This window comes from Rhinoraja longicauda, chromosome 28, assembly GCF_053455715.1.
Source record: "Rhinoraja longicauda isolate Sanriku21f chromosome 28, sRhiLon1.1, whole genome shotgun sequence".
Taxonomy (NCBI): Eukaryota; Metazoa; Chordata; class Chondrichthyes; order Rajiformes; family Arhynchobatidae; genus Rhinoraja; species Rhinoraja longicauda.
Window position 1 is genome coordinate 11,590,917 of NC_135980.1, and position 17,725 is coordinate 11,608,641.

Genomic DNA, 17,725 nt, shown 5'->3' on the forward strand with positions numbered 1-17,725 from the left:
TCGACTTTTGGGAATGCTGAGGGCCAGTACAGACTTGTGGAACCGAATGGCCTTCTATACTGTATGAAAATATCAGGATATACTGGGGCATGGAGGAAATGTATCAATTATTCCCATAATTATTTATTCACAAAATGCTGGAGTAACTCAGCAGGTCAGGCAGCATCTCGGGAGAGAAGGAATGGGTGACGTTTCGGGTCGAGACCCTTCTTCAGACTGATGTCAGGGGGGCGGGACAAAGGAAGGATATAGATGGAGACAGGAAGATAGAGGGAGATCTGGGAAGGAGGAGGGGAAGAGAGGGACAGAGGAACTATCTAAAGTTGGAGAAGTCGATGTTCATACCACTGGGCTGCAAGCTGCCCAGGCGAAATATGAGGTGCTGTTCCTCCAATTCCCATAAAGTAACTTACGAACACTTACTTTAAAAAAAGTAGAACAGAAAGTATTGGAGTAACTCAGCAGATAAGGCAGCATCTCTGGAGGGAATGGACAGGCAGTGTTTCTGATCTGGACTCTGTTTTTTTTTTCCAAAAGTGCTGATTTCGGCAAGAATAAATCTCCACATGCGCAAGCAAATGCCTTGTATGTCAGCAAGCCATTACTAATTAATGCATGATGCATCACTTGCCAAGGGATCGAGGCAAACTCCTATGTACAAAACACCTGAGTAAATGGTGACTCCGGCCAAAGCAGTAAAGATACCCCAAGAGTCAAGAGACAAGTAACCACTGTGAACTATCATGTCTTTATTATGTGTTGGGCCTTGCACAAACACAAGACGCAAAAAAAACAAAACCTGGTGCAATTAATTTTTAATAGTAAACGTTTAACTCGCGAAATGCTGACTTTTATGTACATTCTACAATCAGATGTTGATGCAAACATATTACACAGAAACCCAAAATGGAATTTTTACAAGTAAAAATAAATACTGATGACTGCGTCTGGTTTCATTTCTCTCTAAAAGATTTAAACACTTAAATTTAATCCTGCAGATTACTTTCAAAGGTCAGTACAATCCTCAAGAATGAAGTTCTCTGACAATTAGCATCTCTCAATTACCCTCTGCATTTACTACCGTTAGTTAGAGGGGCCTTCAGTGTCTCGCGACATGTGTTCCACATTCAAGTTAGCCCCTCGGTGACACGCGTTAGCCCAGCTAAAGCACAACGGGAGAACTCACATCAATACAAGCACAGATCCGACAGAAAGGTCAGGCCTAACACAGCTTTATTTCTATTCATATCACACAGAGCAAGTGCGTCACAAATACCTGTTCCAACAACCGAGGTAGTAAAATGCAGAGAGCGCATTAAAAAGCCATTTGAAAAATACCAACATATTAACCTCCTTTTAACTTGGCCTCAGCTCTGCCATCTGCGGAGATCTGGTACCCAGATGCACAGGTGGCAAATGCCAAGAGTTCAAATCACAACATCATTCACCAAGTGATTCATTTAAAAAAAACCATCTGTATGAAAACCTGTATTATGTTTATACATCGCCAGAATAGATCTTCATATCCAGAGAAACTGTTTTGTTCATTAATGGTCTGAAAAGACGAATCCCAAAAGACTCTGCAGCATGGTTCCCGGCCATTATGGGGGGAGGGGGGGGGGGGGGGGGGGGGGGAGGAACGCATTCCTCGGGTTTAAGCGATCTTGAGAGAGTTTCCCAGTCTGCGACGTGTATGTGCACAAGCCACAACCTGGAAATATCCCCTTGCTCCACTCACCGCTTAACCTTTCTCCTCAAAACAACCATTTCACAGAATAGAATGCATTTTGCTTCAGTAGTAAAAAGCAGCCAGCAGCAGAAGAGCTTAAAGCTTCAAAGGATGAAGCATTCGTTATCTTGCTCAGGAGAGGGGATAAAAAGGGGGCAGAGTAATCCTCCGCAGGCCTCATTGTTCTCAGTCAAGGCGAGTGTTATTTACCATTGGACAATTTTGGAAGTTGTTTTTAAATCGGCTATTTACTGTGAAACTTCAATTTTATAAAATCAAAGTGAATGCAGAGGTTTTATTTGGCTCCTAACTGTAATAAAGGCCAAAGGGAAATGCAAGGCTATACAATCTTGCTTTCCCAGCTACAGAGCAGTTGTATATGAAAAGCAAAATCAGCAAAACGTAGTTAAGTGGGTTTAGAATTTCCTTAGTGATCATGGCTACTCAGGTTCAGCAGTCCAGTCATTATCTGATGCATAATTCACTGTAGGTAACATTCAGTCAGGGGAAGCCAGTGGGCAGAGGTGGGAAATGCTTCTGATCTGTTCTGTTGAGGAATTTTACCGTGACGCCCATTACCTTTCACTGCCTCAGTTCTATAATCCAATTTCCAGGTGGCCATTCCCAGTACCTCGACTTTAAATGAACAGAAGGCACAAGTACAGAATTAGCTACAGTAATTGTATTTAGATCCCAGCTCTGGAGATTTGCTCCTCTCCATTGAATGTAGAGAAACTTGGGCCATGGGACCATCTGTTTTACAATAGGATGCTTCCCAAGGTCAAAATATTTCAAAATGCCAAGTTACCTTTAGAGGAAGATCACAAACTATCCTAATAGCCTGTCCAATGATTGACTGCTACGAGTTTGTCCAGCTTGTCAGTTTTAAAACCATTTCAAAATTTACATCTTACATCAATTTTCTAGTAATTGTTCTCATCAGAAATGAAAGACCAATCACAATATTCAATTTCTGAAGACAGTGCCAGACTCGATAACGTCAAATTTAAGAAGGCCAACTTCCACGCAGTGGTTTGCAGAATCCAAATTTTGAGTCTTCGGTTTTCTTCAAGGCAAGTTTCGAGGTACAGCCTTCGATTTGCATGATACGGTGCAGTTAAATGGAGGCTCGGTGATGATCTCTAGGTTAGGCTAGCATTGGAGCTACTGGTGCCACTGTTACGTTTTTGCAGCGATTTGACAGCACTTGGTACCTGAATTCCTGTTTGCACAATAAAGCTACCGCACCAAACCTGAAGAAAGAGGAAACACACAGGCACAGTCAGTACAAAACATGCAGTAAGAAGAAGTCAATCACGTGTGTTTGAGTGAGTGTGTGTGCGAAGAGATGCAACCCAAAGAAATAGGAAGGGGCGATAGACAGGAGAAAGGCAAGACCGGGCCACCACATAGGACAAAATGGAGAGATAGAGTCAGGGCTGGAGAGATTTCGTTTAGTTTAGAGATACAGCGTGGAAACAGGCCCTTCGGCCCACCGAGTCTGTGCCATCCAGTGATCCCCATCATTAACACTATCTTACACGTACTATGGACAAGTTACAATTTTTCCAAGCTGATTAACCTACAAACCTGTACATCTTTGGAGTGTGTGGGAGGAAACCGGAGCACCTGGAAAAAAACTCACGCAGGTCACGGGAGAATGTACAAACTCCATAGAAACAGCAGCCGTGGTCAGGATCGAACCTGTGTCTCTGGCCCTGTAAGGCAGCAATTCTACCACTGTGCCACCGTACCGATACAGCAAGGAACCCAGGCATTCAGCCTACTGAGCCCGCACCGAGCTACAAACACCTCATTTACACTAAGCCTTCATTCCATCAACTCCCTCACAGCCTCCTCCTCCTCCTCCTCTCACCTACACACTGGAGGCTAATTACAACGGTCAATTGAGTGACTGTCTGTCACATATTTGGGATGTGGGAGGAAACCTACACAGTCATGGGGAGAACGTGCAAACTCCACACAAAGTGCAATCTAATTCAGGGTTGAACCTGGCTTTCTGACACCACGAGACAGTGGCTTTGCTAGCTGCACCACTGTGCCACCTGCTGGTCAACTTAGAGTCAAGTCAAGTCAAGTCAATTTTATTTGTATAGCACATTTAAAAACAACCCACGTTGACCAAAGTGCTGTACATCAGTTCAGGTACTAAGAACGAACATACAATGGCACACAAACATAACAGCACATACATAAACAATTCACAGCGCCCCCTCAGAGGGCCTCAAACGCTAGTGAGTCAGAGTGATACAGTGTGAAAACAGGCCCTTTGGTCCAACTTGCCCATACTAGTCCCATCTGCCAGCATATGGTCCATATCCTTCCAAACCTGTCCTATCCATGTGCCTGTCTAACCGTTTCTTAAATGTTGGGATGGTCCTTGCCTCAACTACCTCCTCTGGCAGCTTGCTCCATACATCCGCCACCCTTTGTGTGAAAAGGCTACCCCTCAGATTCCTATTAAATCTTTTCCTCTTCACCCTAAACCTATGTCCTCTGGTCCTTGGTTCACCTACTCTGGGCAAGAGACTCTGTGCATCTCAACTTGTCAAAGTAATCTGATGATTCAGATAATTTCTGTTTATAACTGGAAGTGAATTTGTATAAATAAAACATCAAATCCAAACTGATGTGCTCCTCTTCTTTAAGAAACATCGTTTTAACAATCACCAAGTTACAGTGGATCAATTGTCAATCATGCCATTATTGGTCTTGCTATAATTTGTCGTAGTGTTTAGCGACAGGGAAGGGAGCTTCTTGATTTCAATTTGGGTCACATCTTCAGATCAACTGGCAATGCAGTAATAGATTACCCACACAATATACAAAGCAGTAATGGGCTTGATTGTGCAAATAATCAGGAGGAACGTGTCCCATGCGTGGTCCAGTAACGCGTTGAAAGACAGTGAGACGCGCTTACCATGAAGGCAGGAAGGACGGGCTGTGTGAACTTCGTCCTAAAGGAATGAATCAGCTGCTTCGTTTTGGCATTGTAGAATGACAGATGACCTAAAACAATGCATAATAAAAATGGTTACAAATTATCCAAGGAACATTTAAAATAACAAAATCTTCTCAACTTAAATTTCAAATTATCACTGACGTTATTCCTCTAAATGCCCTGACCATTGACCTGACATTAAATCGACAATTTTCTATTCCACTGTTTAGGGCCTTATGCTTTCTTTCCTCTACTAAAACATCCTCTATCCCAAGTGTTCCCAACCTGGGGGTAAATTTTGCCTACCATTATTGTTATTTGAGTAAACCAGAGCAAATAAGAGACTACAGGCTCAATGAACCAAAATCTGTAGTCTTCTTTTTGCTCTGGTTTATTTTCACCCACATGTTTAGACCGTAATGTTGTGTCCTTATTGTTTTGATGTGGTTTATACTTTAATCTTAATTGGTAACTTTATGTTTGTGTTGTCATTTGTGAGCGGAGCACCAACGAACATTCCTTGTATATGCACATACTTGGCCAATAAACTTATTCATTCATTCATTCAACTTAAAATAATAATGTTAAAAACAGTATTTTAAAATTTCCCCTTTGTCGGTTGCTTTATTACGGTAGAAGTGTAAACTCAAATTACTGAACAAAGCAGGGTGGGGGTAAATTTACTTTCAAAATGTTGCTAGGGGTAAACGGGGCGTAAAAGGTTGGGAACACCTGCTCTACCCTGTAATCTTTCAAAAGGGGGAAAATGGGCACAAAATTGCATCTCATCGTCTACTTCCATTCACACTGTGACACGGCGGCAAAAATAAACTTCTCGAATACTCATCCATGTTGTGTACTTAAACTGCTGGCATCATTTTATTCCCTCCAGACCCCCCAGTTTCATTACTGTTACAATCCAACTGATATTAGGCAAAATGCAACAAAGAATGGCCACTTTTGAATTTCACGTCTTTAGCATCAATTCTTTGTCACCACTGTTAATCACTCTTTTTAATCATCCCAAGTGCCCTTAGATATATCAACATGCGAGTTACCCATCTTCTTAAGATTACTACTAATTACAAACACAAGAAAATAGGAGTTGGTCGCCAGGTTTCTTACGCCAGCCCTGCCATTCAACATTATCAGGGCTAATTTATGCTGGTGTCAACTCCTCTTCTGTTCCAGTTGCTCATAAGGACATTATGTGTAGAATTAAGCTCTAGAACATGGTGCAGAGTTTTAGGAGTAGAAATGGAAAAAATACATTTTGTTGGATTGAAGCATTTATTGGATGAGGAAGCTGTACACTGGATCTGACTAAGTGATATCTGATTTCTACAACACTGGCAATTGGTGCCCAAAATGAAAATATCTCCAATGTTCAACACTGATATTTCTCACCAAGGTCAGTACAAGATCACATTTCTTTGGCTAAGCAGTAAGATTGCCTTCATCGCCAGCAAAAGCATAGATAGGATGGGACAAGAGGGGTTTAAACGGCAAACAAATTCAGTGGCCCATACAAGGTCCAAATATGGACACATGACAGAGGTAATTGAGTGTGCCTCAGAATTAAAGAGGATTGGCCTTGTATCTTGCTCAAATCTGATTGATCGTTAGACCTCGACAGCAACAGTGCATCTGGTTTTATTTCAGTATGTTTGTACACTTCCACCATGCAACAAATTCACCAGGCATCACATATACCCAACTAAAAATGGCAGCACTGACAGGCCCATCTGTCTTATTACCAAGAAAGGACAGGGAGAGAAAGGCAGAGCATTTGACATTAGACAAGAGTGAAATGCTATCCTCCCAGGTGTTTCACCAAAGCAAGCTGCTTCACAGCATCCAACACAATTAAAGATATTAAAGAACATAAATAATAGTGGGCCGTAGCTAGGCCTTTTATTCATGAATTCCAAATTAAATTGAATTAATAATTGTGTAAAGAAATGAGATTCAGTAGAAAACTGAGGAAATGTGTGTTGTGTGGAGTGATGACCAGTCTCTAATCTAATCTAGAGATCTTGGGATATCTGAAGAACATTTTATTCATGGGTTGAGTTTTTATTTAACTCCTATTAACTCAATCTAATGCCATCCGGTATATTGGTTTATTGTCATTTGTACTGAGAGGTACAGCGAACCTGTTTGTGTGCTATCTGTCAAGTGAAACTACGCACAAGTGCAATCCTGTCACCTACAAGTACAACAGGTAGTACAGAGAATAGAGATATAAAAGCGTGTAAGGATTGTAGTGGATGATAGTCGATCATTTGTAAGTGTATTCTATGCAAGTGTATCCGGTTTTATGCGAGGTTGATATTTGTGGCGCTACGACTGTTTAATGATTGGGTAGGATAAGTGTGAGACAGGATGCGAGGGTGTAGCATTTGTTTGAGTGAACTAATCGTCTGTAGTTTCCTTTATTTAGTAGATACTGCTAGCATAGGTGGTGAGAGCAGGTATCGTGGGGGGTGGCTCTGGGACGCCAGAACCAACTGTTGAGCCTTCCCTTGGTGTTGTGGGCCTAACTCACCGAAATACCAGTGAAGGGAGGAGTCCACTTGATAACTCCAATGATATACTTACATCAACGCAATTAGTTTAGCTTGTTAACATGTAGATAGCTTATTATTACATATGCAATTAGTATTTGTCCTTAGCATGTGTGTGTATAAGCAGTTTAGATACTACTTTGGCTATGGGTTCGGCTTTCTTCGTTGAGTGTTTACCCTATAACTTCTGCTGCCTCAAACGCAAGAAGAAGTGCTTACCCTAGTTTTAAAACACAAGTACTTTGTGTTTTAATAGTAATTTGTGTAAAGGAATAAGATTCAGTAGAAAACCGAGGAAATTATGTCTGTTGTGCAATACCCTGGAGTGATTACCGGTCTCTAATCTAATCTAGAGAAGGATTGATCTTGGGATATCTGAAGAACATTTTATTCATGGGTTGAGATTTTACTTAACTCTTTATTAACTCAATTTAATGCCATCGGGGTATATTGGTATAATACTGTCACATGTACAGTGATGCAGTGAAAAGCTTCATTTTCGTGCTATCCAGTCGTCATATTACGCACGTGTACATCAGGTACAACAGGCAGTACAGAGAATAGAGATTTAAAAGCATGCAAAGATTGTAGTGGATGGTAGTGGAACCCCTTCTATGACCAGCACATAAAGATTCGCTCTGACATCATTCTTGCAATCACAAAACATCAAGTTTGTCTGCATTTTAAACATAATCTAGGTAACTGATTTTGGACGATAGCAAGACATTTAGGAAAATGTAATAAACTAAAGAAAAACTGAAGAGGCACAAAAAAAAAATCATCCATGGAATACACAAACATAATAGTTTAAAGATTTACAATTTATCATTTCAGTTCTCCAAATAATTTTTGGAGGCCATCTATTATAACAACGTGGGAGGGGAGAAGAATTTCTACCTTTTTGCAAATGATGGCCAAAATTATTCTGGAAGAGATGCTCAACATTCAGCCAGCAATATTTAAGTCAGAATTAGACACAAGGAACTGCAAAAGCAGGTTTACAAAAAAAACAAAAAGACACAAAGTGCTGGAATAACTTAGCAGGTCAGGCAGCATCTCTGGAGAACATGGACAGGTGATGTTTCAGGTCTGGAGCCTTCTTCAGATTGAATATTTAAGTCAGATTGAGTAATACATCAGAGTAAATAACCCATCGGAAGAATCATCATGCTTTACCTAACGAAGGTTGAATAAACAAATTCCTCATCAATCAAGATCAGGGGGAAAAAGAAACATTAACTTCTTTTTGCTTTATTTAGAAACATAGAAAATAGGTGCAGGAGTAGGCCATTCGGCCCTTCGAGCCTGCACCGCCATTCAATATGATCATGGCTGATCATCCAGCTCAGTAACCCGTACCTGCCTTCTCTCCATACCCCCTGATCCCATTAGCCACAAGGGCCACATCTAACTGCCTCTTAAATATAGCCAATGAACTGGCCTCAACTACCTTCTGTGGCAGAGAATTCCACAGACTCACCACTCTCTGTGTGAAGAAATGTTTTCTCATCTCGGTCCTAAAAGACTTCCCCCTTATCCTTAAGCTGTGACCCCTGGTTCTGGACTTCCAGCAAGCAAGCCAGCTAGAGATGAGGAATCACAATACCTTCGTTGTAGTTGCAATAAACTCCGACTCTGTCCGGCACGGTGACGTCCAGCACTTTGGCCTTGTTGTTGTGCTTGGCGGTGAAGCTGACTTGCAGCCAGTTATTGAGGTGAAGGCACCAGGAAGCATTGGTCTTTCCCAATTGATCAAATTTGCCCAAGGTCCTGTAGGCTACACCTACAAGGAACGCCTTGCTGTCCTTTTCAAACACAACCTCCCAGTAATGCTGTCCACCATCAATTAGAGTATCCCCTGGCAGAAACAAGGAGGAAAATAACAACTAAATCATCTTTATTGACCTGTAAAAAAATTAAATAATCTGCCTCTTCTCATTTCCACTTAAGTTTTCACAGCATACATAAGCGGTCCATAAGCAAACACCACACAATTCACTATTATCACGGATCACACCGGACACGGATTGCTGCTGTGAAGTTTTCATTACAACATCCTTCTAAATATCCAATAGCATACTTAATTTAAAATAATGCTCCACTTCACTCTACATTACAACAACTTGCTCTGGAAATAATATGAACAATTTGAAATAAAAACAACATTTCAACCTAGACCACAAAGGAGATATACAGCATCAGAGTTGAAGTTGTCAGCATTCAGGCATCTATAACATCAGCAAGTCTGAGACTTGACGTTATCAAGCACAGCTCCACAGCTGGGGTTGGCTGGGGAAGGGGCAGCACTAAATCGCCTTGGATATGAAAGCCTCAATCATTTCAATGGGGATTTGAGGGAGATGGCAAAGGGGAAAGGGCTATTGTTTTTCTGTTAAACCACTGCATTTACTCCAGCACCCTTGGGATAAGATTGGTACAGGACCACAGAGACACAGAGAGAGGGACACAGACGGAGAGAGGGAGACACAGACAGAAGAGGGGGAGAGGGAGAGAGGGCAAGAGAGAGAGGGCGAGAGAGAGAGGGCGAGAGAGAGAGGGCGAGAGAGAGAGGGCGAGAGAGAGAGGGCGAGAGAGAGAGGGCGAGAGAGAGAGGGCGAGAGAGAGAGGGCGAGAGAGAGAGGGCGAGAGAGAGAGGGCGAGAGAGAGAGGGCGAGAGAGAGAGGGCGAGAGAGAGAGGGCGAGAGAGAGAGGGCGAGAGAGAGGGCGAGAGAGAGAGGGCGAGAGAGAGAGGGCGAGAGAGAGAGGGCGAGAGAGAGAGGGCGAGAGAGAGAGAGGGCGAGAGAGAGAGAGGGCGAGAGAGAGAGAGGGCGAGAGAGAGAGAGAGGGCGAGAGAGAGAGAGCGAGAGAGAGAAAGAAGAAAGGACGAAAAAAAAACCTGTGATCAACTTTGCTGGAGAATTGTTCTTTTTAAGTACGGACCACTCTCAAATCATGAAAGGACTGAGAACCATCCACATTTCCCAGTTACCGGAGAGCTCGCTACACTGTAACTGCACAGTTGCCATTGATCTGTTTTGTCCTGGGATTCAATCACTGTCGACCAACGTTAATAAGTTCAAGTCTCTCTGGGACATTCTCAGAAATGCCGCTACTTTACTGTGACAGCTTAAAGAGGGAAATAGAGGAAGTCCTTCCACATGGAATGCATTTGCAAACCTTGGTTGTTTGCAAATGTCTGTCAAAGTATTGACTGCGGATGAGAATTGTCATGTCCCAAGAAATAACCTACTGGGAACAATGGAATAACAAAGGATCTAGTCTACAAGTTGTTACATTGATGATGATCTGGTAAAGGGTTTATATCTAGAGCCACAGGGAAAACATTCCAGTGGAGTTGCTTGAGCAAAAACATTTAAGGAAAATGTGGATAAACATTTAGAAACATAGAAAATTAGGTGCAGTAGGAGGCCATTCACCTTCATTCATTGTGATCATGGCTGGTCATCCCCAATCAATACCCTGTGCCTGCCTTCTCCCCATATCCCTTGATTCCACTAGCCCCTAGAGCTCTATCTAACTCTCTCTTAAATCCATCCAGTGATTTGGCTTCCACTGTCCTCTGTGGCAGAGAATTCCACAACTCTCTGGGTGAAAAAGTTTTTTCTCACCTCAGTTTTAAATGACCTCCCCTTTATTCTAAGACTGTGGCCCCTAGTTCTGGACTCGCCCAACATTGGGAACATTTTTCCTGCTTCTAGCTTGTCCAGTCCTTTTATAATTTTATATGTCTCTATATGATCCTCTCTCAACCTTCTAAACTCCAGTGATCTAAAGAGCTGGGCTGTGTGGAGAATTACTATAGGAACAGCACCGATTTTCAGGCAACTGATGGTCTGGCAAACTTCCTTTAATCCGGACAAAATTACGAGAGTATTGTGTGTAGCACACACTCTCTTGGGATGTGTGCCTCCATCTTGAAAGAGTTAATTGTTTACTTTTGTTCATTGTTCATTCTTTATTTAAGTTTCTGGCAGCCCATGGCACCTTCGAGATACGGGAACGGTATAATTAGTGGGTCGGAGATGAATTGTTGAAATATTATTATGTGACCTGTGTTGGTCCGGCAAAATGGATGATCCTGAAAGGCTCTGGAACGCAAGGGGGCCGGAAAATCGCTGGTGGACCTGCATGGCACTGATCATTAATGATGGGCCAGAGCTCCTCCTTCCAGAAGTTCCATAGGTCACTGGAATTTCTTCAGATGCAAATTTTGTAACAGATTTCTCTCAATGATCGATTTGATTTTCTGAGTCAAATTTAATCAAGGGGATCTAATTGAGCTGAGGAAATCCAAAAACTGGATTACGATTTCCACAAGCAAGCAAGTTTTCTTTGCATTTACCAGGCTCTCCCCCCGAACCATCATTAAATTTGAAAGGGTTCTATACACAGCTAGAAATGGTCCCAATATGCTATGATATATAGGAAAATAACTGCAGGTGTTGGTTCAAATTGAAGGTAGACACAAAATGCTGGGGTAACTCAGTGGGTCAGGCAGCTTCTCGGGAGGGAAGGAATCGGTGACGTTTCGGGTCAAGACCCTTCTTCAGACTATATTATAGCTTTATAACATAAAACTCCTTATTACAAAGAATAAGGATTCTTTATGCTCCAAGAATGGAGCATAGAGGGCTGCCTTTCACTTAGACATTACAACCATCTGGTCTTATAAAACATTAAGTTTAACAATTCATGAACGTACCCAGAACAGTGTACGACTCTGCGGTGAATCGATCCCTGCCACTCCTCGCCGAAGGCATTCTCTTTGGGGACTGAATGATGCTTCTAAATAAAATGTTTTTAAAAAATGGTCGTCAGAAACCCACTGCCAGCATTTGACTTGCATATTGAACCACCACATTCAGCGCTACTCCAACATTACCACGGTATTTAAGATTATTCAGAGTAAAAATTAAATAAACGCAGAGAGCTAATAATCCTCTGCAAATAGAGGTGCTTAAAACTTGACAGTCATGGAGAGTTCCACATTTTGATGCGAGTGGAAACAAGTATCACAACTTGATGGGAATTTTTTTTAAATTGTTCAAAACCTTGAGCAAATTAAAGGAACCTTTAGTATATAAATCGTCATTGGTTGGATTGTTTCTAATAAATATATATTTTTTAAATCACCAAATTTAAGGAGTACACACAAATAACTGTAGAAAAAAGGAATTGCAGATGCTGGTTTATAAAAAAATAAAAATAAAGTGCTGGAACAACTCAGCAGGGTCAGGCACCACCATTGGAGAACATGGATAGGTGATATTTCGGCTCTGGACCCTTCTTCAGATTGACATTTTCAGGTCAGTACCATTCTTAAGACTGGGTCAAATAGCTACCTCCCTCCCCGAGTTACGTCCCAAACTATGACCTTTTCCCCTCCATTTGAACAATTGGTCATTCCACAGTTTGAAGGATGTAGCCAGACTCCCAGAAATGGTCATATTTGCCTTCAATGGAGTCGTGTCTCTCTCTCTCTCCCCGTCCCTCTCCCTCCCTCTCCCGCTTCCCCCTCCCTCCCCGTCCCTCCATCTCTTTCCCCCTCCCTCCCTCTCTTTCCCTCTCCCTCCCTCCCTCCCTCCCTCTCTCTCTCCCTCCGTCTCTCTCCCTCCCCGTCCCTCCCTCTCTTTCCTCATCCCTCCCTCTCTTTCCCCCTCCCTCCCTCCCTCTCTTTCCCCCTCCCTCCCTCCATCTCTCTCTCCCTCCATCCCTCTCCCTCCCCGTCCCTCCGTGTATAGAGGAATATTAATATCTAGTTGCGTACCTTGCAGGGGAATGTGCAGGTGAGGCCGTCCGACTTCGATTTTCCTTTCCTCTAACTTTGATCTCTTGCACCTTTCCCCCTGACGCATCCCATTCCACTTTGTGGTCTTCCACTTTCAAGTTCTGATGAGCAGTCAAGGCGTCTAAACTGAAATTAAACGCTGCGCAGAAAGATAAGCGTGGCGTTAATTGTCAGAAGCAATTACTGCCAAACACTGCAAACCCTATAGGATATATTATCATACATTTCCTAAGCTGGTATTTTGAATGAAAGAGTTTTTTCTCTCCCCATATCTGCATTCTCCACAATGCCTTCCATTTCCCTTGTGGGGGGGGGGGGGGGGGAGATCCATTTAGTATTGCAGGCGAGGATGTGTTGCTATACAAACCATTTGTTTCCAGTGTGACGGTCTCAGAGAACTCTCCAGCCACTGCCTTGTTGCAACCTTTCACCCGAAAGTTGATGAATTTTGTGTCAAATTTCAAACCTGGGATAAGAAATAAAGTGAAACCATGGGTTATAAATGTACTGGCCATGTTCCACTATTCGAAAATTGGAACTGCAAATAACTTAGGGTATACTATCGTATATCTCTCTGGCTAGCATTTTGAATTGTATAATTTATGTCCTTTCTCTGCGATGCCTCATTTTTCACTAGTGTGATTACATTTACGAGTCATTTTTATTAAGAGTCAGGAGAGTTTTATTGTCATGTGCCACAAAACAATGACATTCTTACTTGCTGCAAGAAGATATGTTGTGCACTACTGAAACACAGTAAATAAAAAGTAATTCCTAGCCTGGGTTTGGACTGAAGACCTCAAGGCTCCAGTTGTTGATTATAGTTTGGGTCAAGTTAGCACATTTTACCAGTCAGAAATGAGATTTTTTTTCTCAATTTCCTTGCGCCATATGTCAGAGTCACATAGCACCGAAGCAGGCCCATTAGTCCCCCACGTCCATGCTATCTACTGTACACATCGACACTAAGTCCCTGACATTCTAAGCCTTGGTGGTTAGAGTGCTTGTCTAAATGCTTCTTAAATGCTGCGAGGATATCTGCCTCCACAATCTCTTCAGGCACTGTGTTCAAGATTCCAACCACAGTATGCAAAAAATTTCCCCCTCAGATCCCCTCCCCAAACCAAAGATAACAGAGCAGAGCAAGATAGGCCACTCGACCCTAAAAACTGTAGTATGTCATGGAACCATTTTAGTAGGCAGAAACTTGCAGAATCATTTTAAAAGAAAAATAACAAAAATCTGTGAATTGATAGATGAGATATATTCTGTATCTTTTATGGTATCATCATACATACTGTTCCCCCAAAACACTGATTACACTGTGAGAGGCATAACGGACGGCGGGTTTTGCCTACTAAAATGGCGGCAGTTCCACTCCTTTGCGTACTACACTTCAGTACAGGCGATTTTGACAGAGTGGTGCATCTTGCTCCTCTAGTATCTTTGTTCCAAACCTACCTCCCACCTTAAACCTTTGTGCTCTCGTCTTACATAAACCCATTGTGGTAATTTTTTTATTTTAAACCATTTATCCCCCTGAATTTTATTAACCTCTATGGGCTCACTCACCCCTCAGTCTCCTCCGCTTGGGGGGGAAAAAAGTCCAGAATAACCAGCCTCTCCCAATAACCAAAATATTCTAATGCAGGTTACATTCTGGTGAATTTCCCCTCCATTGTGATCGGGATCAAAAGTTCAAATGATATCCTGGGTAAAGGTTGCACTGACAACCTCACTTATATCCCATGCAAATCATAAGTCAAAGGAGCAGAATTAGGCTTTTTGAATGCGATTACCTAACAATGTGAATTCCATCTCCTTAATGCCCTCTCGTACCATCCAAGGGTGTTCCTCTTTCAGCCGCGGGGCCCCTTCGTGGTTGGTTTTGCGATATTCCAGTACGTAGTGATCGATCTTTGAATCCTCTTCAGGGATTCTCCAGACCACTGTCACACAGTTGTCTGCCACCAGACACTCAGGTGTATCGATTTCTGGAATACTGGGTACTGAAAGAAAATGGCAACAAAGAAAACCGAGGATAGACCATAACTTCATCAACCACGGAGATCTGGTACTCGAGAAACGTCTACATCGACAAGCTTGAAATACATTTGTCCACAGAAGGAATTCTTGTTCTTGAAGCCTAGACAATAAATATTACTGCACAAAGTCACAAAGATTGCCTCACTGCATCCATGCTAATCATCAAAAGATCGTAAGACGTAGGAGCAGAATTTGCTCCACCAATCAATCAAGGCTGATCTATCTTTTCCTCTCAGCCCCATTTACATGCATTCTTCCCATAACCTTACTAATCACGAACCTTGGGGGACAGTAGTAGAGTTGAGGCCTTACAGCGCCAGAGACCCGGGTTCAATCCTGACTACGGGTGCTGTCTGCATGAGGTTGTATGTTCTCCCTGTGAATGCCCGAGTTTACTCTGGGTGTTCCGGTTTCCTCCCACAATCCACAGACATGCGGGTTTACAGGTTAATTGGCTTTGGTAAAAATGGCAAAATTACCCCTAGTGTGTAGGATAGTGCTAGTGTACGGGGTGATCGCTAGTTGGCGTGGACTTAATGGGCCAAAAGGCCTGTTTCCATGCTCTATCTGGATTGCTAAAGTCAAACCTATCAATCTCTGCTTTAAAAATACCCAAATGACCTGGCCTCCACAGCCATCTGTGGCAATGAATTCCACAGATTTACCACCCTCTGGCTAAAGAGATTCCTCATTTCCATTTTACGTACTTTTATTTTGAGGCTGTGCCCTCTGGTCCTAGACTCTCCCACTACTGGAAATATCTTCTCCACATCCACTATCTAGGCCTTTCACTATTTGGTAGGTTTCCATGAGATTTCCCCTCATCCTTCTAAACTCCAGCGAGTACAGGCCCAGAGCTACCAAACACTCCTCATAGGTTTAACACAATCAGCACTTATCTGCACTAATCCTGATATCTTCTCCCTACATTAACATCACATTCCCTTAATTCACATATTCCACCACTTATCTGCACACTGTAGTTGCGATTATACTACCAACCCACAGGAAAGTGGAACACCCATGACCATAGTGAGAACGTGCATATCCATGTCGACAGCACCAGAGGTCAGGACTGACCATAGATTGCTGAGCTGAGAGGCAGCAGCACCACCATTTGTGCCACTGTGCCACTTTACCTTCTCTCATATGCCAATTCACTCCACCCCGGTTTCATTGTTAACAGACTTGCCAACTTAGTGGAATTAGCTGGGCAATGATAAGGTGAAAGAATCCTCTATACTTCAGCTACGTGGAGGACAATTGCACTCCAGTTGGAGTCAAAAATTGTACCTGGGATCCAGTCATACAGTGTGGGAACAGGCCCTTCGGCCAACCTGTCCCATACCTATCCCAGTCCCACGTGCCCACGTTTGGCCCATATCTCTCTAAACCTATCCTATCCACGTAGCTGTCTAAATGTTTCTTAAACATTGCGATAGTACCTGCAAATCTATATGGTTTCTATCCCATGATTTATTCACAAAATGCTGGAGTAACTCAGCAGGTCAGGCAGCATCTCGGGAGAGGAGGAATGGGTGACGTTTCGGGTCGAGACCCGGTTTCTATCCCACAATGGGCACATTAACTAGAATAGAGAACAGGAACATTTGGCCCACAATGTCCGTGCTAAACATGATGCAAAAGTAAACACATGTCTTCTGCCTGCACAAGATCCATATCCACACATGTGCCTATCCAAAATAGACCATACTAACTAAACTTTTGCTAGGAGATTTGTGTACAGTTACTAGTCAATAACAACGGTGATAGTTCATTTGCCAGTTTACCACTTTTTCAAGCAGGAGCCAGACTGAAATAGCAAGTCATTGCAAAGAAACAGCTTCCTGCTCAAAGAATAAAAATAGAAGATGCTGGATATATCCCACAAATTGGGTCCCATGTGTGGGGAAGGTAAATTGAATTAATATTACAGATTCAGGGCGGCATGGTGTCGCAGCGGTAGAGTTGCTGCCTAACAACGCCAGAGACCCGGGTTCGATCCTGATTATCTGTGTGGAGTTTGTGCGTTCTCCCCGTGACCTGCTTGCATTTTCTCCAGTTCCTCCCACACTCCAAAGACGTAGAGGTTTATAGGTTAATTGGCTTGGTATAATTGCAAATTGGCCCTAGAGCGTATACGATAGTGTTAGTGTGCAGGATCGCCGGTCAGTGCGGACTCGGTGGTCTGAAGGGCCTGTTTCTGCACTGTATCTATAAACTAAACGATAATCTTCCATTAGTATAAGAAAATAACTGCAGATGCTGGTACAAATCGATTTATTCACAAAATGCTGGAGTAACTCAGCAGGTCAGGCAGCATCTCGGGAGAGAAGGAATGGGTGACGTTCAGAAGGGTCTCGACCCGAAATATCACCCATTCCTTCTCTCCCGAGATGCTGCCTGACCTGCTGAGTTACTCCAGCATTTTGTGAATAAATCTTCCATTAGTACTGGCCAGCTCTGATACAATCTGAAAAGGTTGGTGATGCAACTTTGTCGACAGAGGGCTGCAACAAGTTGCTTATCTTAGGCTTTATTGATAGAAAGGAGGGTGATGGGGCTGGAGGGAGGGGGGGGGGGGGGAGAGATAAAACAGAAGGAGACACTTA

The 17,725-nt window shown here is 42.8% G+C and overlaps 1 protein-coding gene across 1 annotated transcript in view; it reads right to left on the bottom strand.

The window, feature by feature from the left end:
- Positions 1–729: 729 nt before the first annotated feature.
- fsd1 (fibronectin type III and SPRY domain containing 1) overlaps positions 730–17,725 on the bottom strand; it is a 36,035-nt gene continuing 19,039 nt past the window's right edge. The window contains exons 7-13 of the mRNA XM_078423835.1: positions 14,867–15,076; positions 13,435–13,533; positions 13,047–13,206; positions 11,982–12,064; positions 8,865–9,116; positions 4,671–4,759; positions 730–2,982 (exon numbers count right to left, since the gene is read on the bottom strand). Coding sequence (XP_078279961.1) covers positions 2,872–2,982; positions 4,671–4,759; positions 8,865–9,116; positions 11,982–12,064; positions 13,047–13,206; positions 13,435–13,533; positions 14,867–15,076 — 1,004 coding nt within the window. The 3' untranslated portion in view covers positions 730–2,871. The remainder of the gene's footprint in view (positions 2,983–4,670; positions 4,760–8,864; positions 9,117–11,981; positions 12,065–13,046; positions 13,207–13,434; positions 13,534–14,866; positions 15,077–17,725) is intronic.